The 5,720-nt window shown below is 35.1% G+C and overlaps 1 protein-coding gene across 1 annotated transcript in view; it reads right to left on the reverse strand.

Annotated features, from left to right (window-relative positions):
* LOC103479932 (uncharacterized) overlaps positions 1-5,720 on the reverse strand; it is a 27,092-nt gene that overhangs the window by 13,097 nt on the left and 8,275 nt on the right. The window contains exon 4 of the mRNA XM_017309901.1: positions 1-253. Within this exon, the coding sequence (XP_017165390.1) occupies positions 1-253 (253 nt within the window). The remainder of the gene's footprint in view (positions 254-5,720) is intronic.

The following is a 5,720-nucleotide window of genomic DNA, read 5'->3' on the forward strand; positions in this document are numbered from 1 at the left end:
TGTATAGAAACTGAGTAGGTCTGTATAGAAACTGAGTAGGTCTGTATAGAAACTGAGTAGGTCTGTATAGAAACTGAGTAGGTCTGTATAGAAACCGAGCAGCTATGGGTAGGAGCTTATAAGCTCTGGGTAGGCGCTGAGCAGCTCCACCTGTCAGCTCCCGCAATGTGGGGAATGCATTCCTGACTGTATTAATTAGACGGTGGTTCCCGTCTCCATTGAGGACTGAAAAGGAGAAAAAAACCAAGTCAATCTTCAGTCAGCTTTGTTTTTCATTTTCTACATAAAGTATTTTGACATACTGATATTTATCTTTTTAAATTCTTACTTATATAATTTGTATATTTAATGTAATTTGATCATTTTTATTCCATTTTCATAACCTCGGATGAAATCTTTATTTGCCATTTTAGCTTTCATTTCAATCAGGGAAGATAGTAGAAATGAATAAAACAAAAGATTAATTTTATTAAGCTAATTCTATATTTAATAATAATAATAGTTAATAATATTAATATATAAATGAATCATTTACTATTGTTGAGACGCTTTACCAAGGTCGAGAAAGAGTCACACGCTGTTAGACAAAGGGCCCATAGTAAAGAGTTACATGTTTGATTCTGTTAGACACCAAGGTCCATTTCTCACGAAAAAGAAACGTTTTCYCAGGCCWCAGAGACATGGTGAGATTTCAGGGAGTGTCTTCAGTCCATATAATCAGCTACCCTCCTCCTTCTCTTCAGACGCTGCACAGACYTTTTYAGAARYTCTTCTCGAATGWAATGGTAAAAGCGTCTCCTTTCAGCGCTGAAAGTGAATAAAATAATTAAAGTCTGAATGCTTTTCTTGGCTGATTTTATGCTCCGTGTGTCAATACAAATTATGATTCATCGATTGGGATTTCCATTCCCAACACTATCAAATGAAACATTGACTCAGGAAATACACAACGGTATTCAAGAAGCCTCAACAACTAACCAAGATAAAATGATGCAAATCTTTAAATTAACTCAAATTGTAAAAAGAAAAAGAAAACGACAGGAAAAAAATAGATGCTTTTTAATTAAACTTAAAGTACTTTATTAAAATTAAATGTTGTAACTTTTTAAATGAAAAAGTTATTTTAGATGGCAGCGGAAGATTTATCGAACTCTGTCTACGGTACACAGGCCTCATGTTCATAGACCTCCTGCTCGCCACGCTGCTATTTTCATAAAACAAACCTAACAGCAAAACACACAACAACTCACAGTGCAGCCGATCAGAGAAACAAATTCAAACTTACCATCGGTGAAAACGGGACGAGGAATATCAGAGTTCATGTTACTGCTTCTAAAACAGCTAAAGAATGACGACGCTGAAACACTCTGAAGCGGGAAAAGCTTTCCCGCGTTCATTAATGTTAAATAACCCGGGAATCGAGATATCGCGAGACTGAACAGCAACACCATTCGGAGAAGACGAATATAATAACCAAATACTCTCTTGGATTCAACTCTTCTCTTCTTGTGCATTAATACTCAATAAATTCAACAAGGAAACATTGTAAAAAGTGAAGGAATAGTGAAAATGTTTTATCAAACCAGGCATGAATACTAATACTCATTCAAGTCAACAATGTGAAAAACTAGACATATAGTACATCTATTATGGAGGAGACCCAACATCAGTGTGAGATTAGGAAAATGTTATATTTATTTCTTCTGGCCTCAAAACTCATTGAGCTTCTCCAAAAAGAGCTGGAGAGAGTGAGCAGGAAGACAGAGGTCTGGGTTTCCTTCCCTGTTTCAACTACAACCCAAACTTGGGTAAGTCAAAGACAACACATGGATTGATTTAGAAAATTTAAGATTTTTAATTCAAAATAATTCTGAATTAAACTCATTCTTACTCAATACAAATATTTTATCTTTAAGATAATTGTATGCAGGGCAAAAGTTGGAATTATATTTAAATTAATAGTTGAATTTTATAGGCGACCTTGCAAACTTACTTTAAAACAACCCCAAACAAAACAATCTTACCATTATAAAGTCAAAGTGTAAAGATCCAGCGATCAGCTTTGATGCATATATTCTCATTACATCAAGCCCCAACTGAAAGAGCAGAGAGGCAAAAATATTTACATGGAACAGATAAAGGGAACCAAGTTCCTGCTTCCCTCTTACAGAAAAGGTTGTGTCGTTCTGTATGTTCAATATCTTTTCTGCATCTAGAAATGAAAACATAAATGTCAAAGACACATCATATGGTCAACTACTGAGAAAACCAGTAACAAACATTACATTTTGTCGATTGTCATCATCAAAATCATCATTACACATCATGCTGGTCAATGTTTCATTTACAATGGTTCAAACGGGTTTTTCAAGATTTATGGTGCATAAACCATGTTTGCTTCTGGTTCTGGGGATGAGAGCAGAACCAGAACAAAAATCAGAATTTTCTTAAAGGGCCTGTTGTGTCTGAATGTATTGATAAAACCAATACATTCTTTTTATAACCAAGCTATTAAAATATCACTAAATAGCTGTTCCTCTCGAATTTTGTTATTCTTTTTGTATTTTTTTGCAATCAAAATGACAGATTTTGTGGTGCCAATTTAGAAATGTTTGTAAGGAATTTTTACAATAATGTATGATGATAAATGTGACTTTTTATTACTCGTATCAATTACAGACTATAAAATCAAGTGAGGCTGAGGTGGCTTAAGCTCAATGTTTCTGACCAATTTTGAAGAGAATATGCAGTAAAATTAGAAAAAATGTGGAAATTTGTTGATTTTGTGTGAATTTTGCAGATTTGTGGAAAACTGGAAGAACTTATTGATGTAATTTAGAGTCTAGAGGGCCCAATAAAAACCAATAGCAGACCAGATTTGGCCCTCGGGCCTTAAGTTTGACACCTGTGAGTTAACTCATCAGCCCAGGTCTTCTGGTCAGCATTCAACTGTATTTAAGCCTCTCATTTCCACTCATTCCCCACCAGATCCTCACATGCACTCCTGTTATCTCCTTGTCGTTATTTTTTGGATTCCTGTTTGCTCTGGCCCCCTAAGTTCACCTTGTCTTTTGTTGTAAGTTTTATTCTTCATCTTGTTCTTTAAATTTCCCTAAATGTACTCTGTGCCTTTGCCTCCTGCATTTGAACCAACCAACCAACCAACCAACCAACCAACCAACCAACCAACCAACCAACCAACCAACCAACCAACCAACATCGTGAAAAAATCATAACGCAAGCTTCTGTCAGTTCTTAATCAAGTTGACTTTGCTCAAAGATAAGTAGCATCCTCTAGTAATATAGCTGCTGGATGTGGTCGACTTTTCAGACCATTTTGCCAATGTTGTGCAACTAAAAGAGTTTATACAAAAACTTGCCCAAAAATAAACGAAGAGGAAGCTTTGGAGTTTAAATGAAAACATAAGCATACAGACATTTTATTACCTCACAGGGCAAAATATTGGGGTCAAACCGGGAGTAGCTGAACTGCTGACAACCTAAATAAAACTTAAAATCTTTCATTCTAAGAGTTTTGAGTTATTAGAATGCACATTGTATTTTGCATTACAATGAAAAATACAATATTTTGGTACAATCTATTTTATCAGATTTTTTAATGCATATTATTTTAACATGGACAGTCAATAAGACATATTGTTGAACTAAGACCAGGAAATAGAGCCCAGTTTAAAGTCCTTACAGTCCTCTACTCTGGAACTAACCTCCAGAAAACTGCAAAACTGCTGAAGCACTGAATTATTTCAAATAAAGGCACCTGTTTAGAGATGCCTTTGCCAAAAATAAGCATTAATAATAGTTTGTAGTCCAAATTCTTTATGTTTTTGTCATGTAAGGCACTTTGAACTGCCTTGTTATTTATGTGTGTTGGACAAATAAAACTTTCACTGAATAAAGTCTGAAATTTCCAAACACAAAGGTGAGAACCGTGAGCACTGCAGCAGAAAATGTCTCTGGATTCATTCAGAGGAAATTAGTTTTTCACCCGTTTATATTTCATTAGTCCCTTGCAAAGTTTTCAGTATAATATGAGGAAAAGTTTAATTTCATAAGTGCAGAGTTGGGTAAAAATACTTTTAATAGTATTTTTAATACACTGTACTTTTTACTTTTACTTGAGTAATTTTATTATGAAGTACTTTTACCCTTACTTGAGTTAAATTTCTGGATTTTCTACCCACTGAATGAAAAACAAAGCATGTTACTAGAGACTTTTCCGACCCATTAGAGCTGGTCAATAGTCACTCTGAGAATTGAGAGGGTTTAGGTGAGGCTGGCTGTTGCGCAATAACAGGCACCGTTCATCTTGATAGTCAGCAGTTGGAAAAAACTGTTTCCCTTATCCAGCCAAACTAGTTATACTTCTCTCCTCTAGTACAAAATAAGCAGGATATTGTTATTTTCTTTTGTGAATAAATTGTCCAGATTATTTTGGGTTTGTACACAGAATTGTAATTTTCCTAAAGTTTTATGGTGTTTCATTCTCATGACAACTTGAGACATTTGGGGTTTAGGCCAATACTTATGAATAAGTATAGGATGGGTTAGGATGATGCCCTTGTGCCCACTTCAGTGGTCTGTGTGCATTTATAACATAAAAATCCACAAGAAAATGGCCTTTAGACGGCTGTCCATTGTAGTGACCACTATGCATGAACGCCTGACCTTAAAGTCGCCTTAACGGACTGTCATGTGTTCATAGTGTCTTGTGTTGTTGAATTTTTACTGTGACGACATCGCCTCTGTTCTGAAGAGAATAAATATTAAAGGGAGAGAAACCTCAGAGTTGGTCTAAGCAGGTCTGACATGCTTCTCCCCTTCCACAAAAGACAAACCTTTGTGTCCTTGTGATCATTTCAGAGTTTATAAACCTAATAAAAACATTTCTGGGTGTCTTCTTTGCCTGTTTATGTTAGAAGTAAAAAAAAAAGCATTCAAACATTCAGACCCTTTGTGGTGACCGTGTGGAGCCAGGGCTTGTTCTGAAAAAGGGAAATCCAGGTTTTGTAATACCTGATACCTGCCTCCCCCCAAGAGCAACTTATGTTATATTTTTCCTTTACAAAACTTATAAACACCAGCAAACCTCACTAGAGACAAGGGTGTTAGAAAATGAATGAAAAGCAGTTTTAAATTGGATTAAACTGAAGAAACAAAGTCTAATGAATGAAATGTAGCAGCTGGGAGCGAGATACAGAACTATAAAGTGATTTTAACTTATTTTTGCTGTTTTCACATGTTGTATTTGTTTGATGCAAATCCCCCAAAATGAGGTTTGACTTTACAGCGGAAATTGACCCAAATATTCTTAAAGAAGATTATGAGAAGCTTTTTACAGTTTTTATGAGTTGCCTTGTTTGTGCATTTCTTTGATTAAATAAAAATGATAATAGCTATCAGGTAAATATTTTACATTAGAAAGAGATTTACCAGAAAGCCTCAACCCATCTCTTCAGGAAGGAAGCCCAATTTTTAATGTCTAGCGATTTTCCATCCCTTTGTATCAGCAATAAATAATAAAAAATGCACACTATGTGTTGGAGAACAGCGTTTGGTAGATGATTGATATTTCACTAGCAAGGACCATGCCACAAAGATAAAAGTTTAAAGATTTATAATATGTAATATGTATGTGTATATATATTTTTGTCATAGTACCCCCAAGAATTTAAAACTACTTTCACCCCTACATATACAGT

This window comes from Poecilia reticulata, linkage group LG17 (assembly GCF_000633615.1).
Source record: "Poecilia reticulata strain Guanapo linkage group LG17, Guppy_female_1.0+MT, whole genome shotgun sequence".
Taxonomy (NCBI): Eukaryota; Metazoa; Chordata; class Actinopteri; order Cyprinodontiformes; family Poeciliidae; genus Poecilia; species Poecilia reticulata.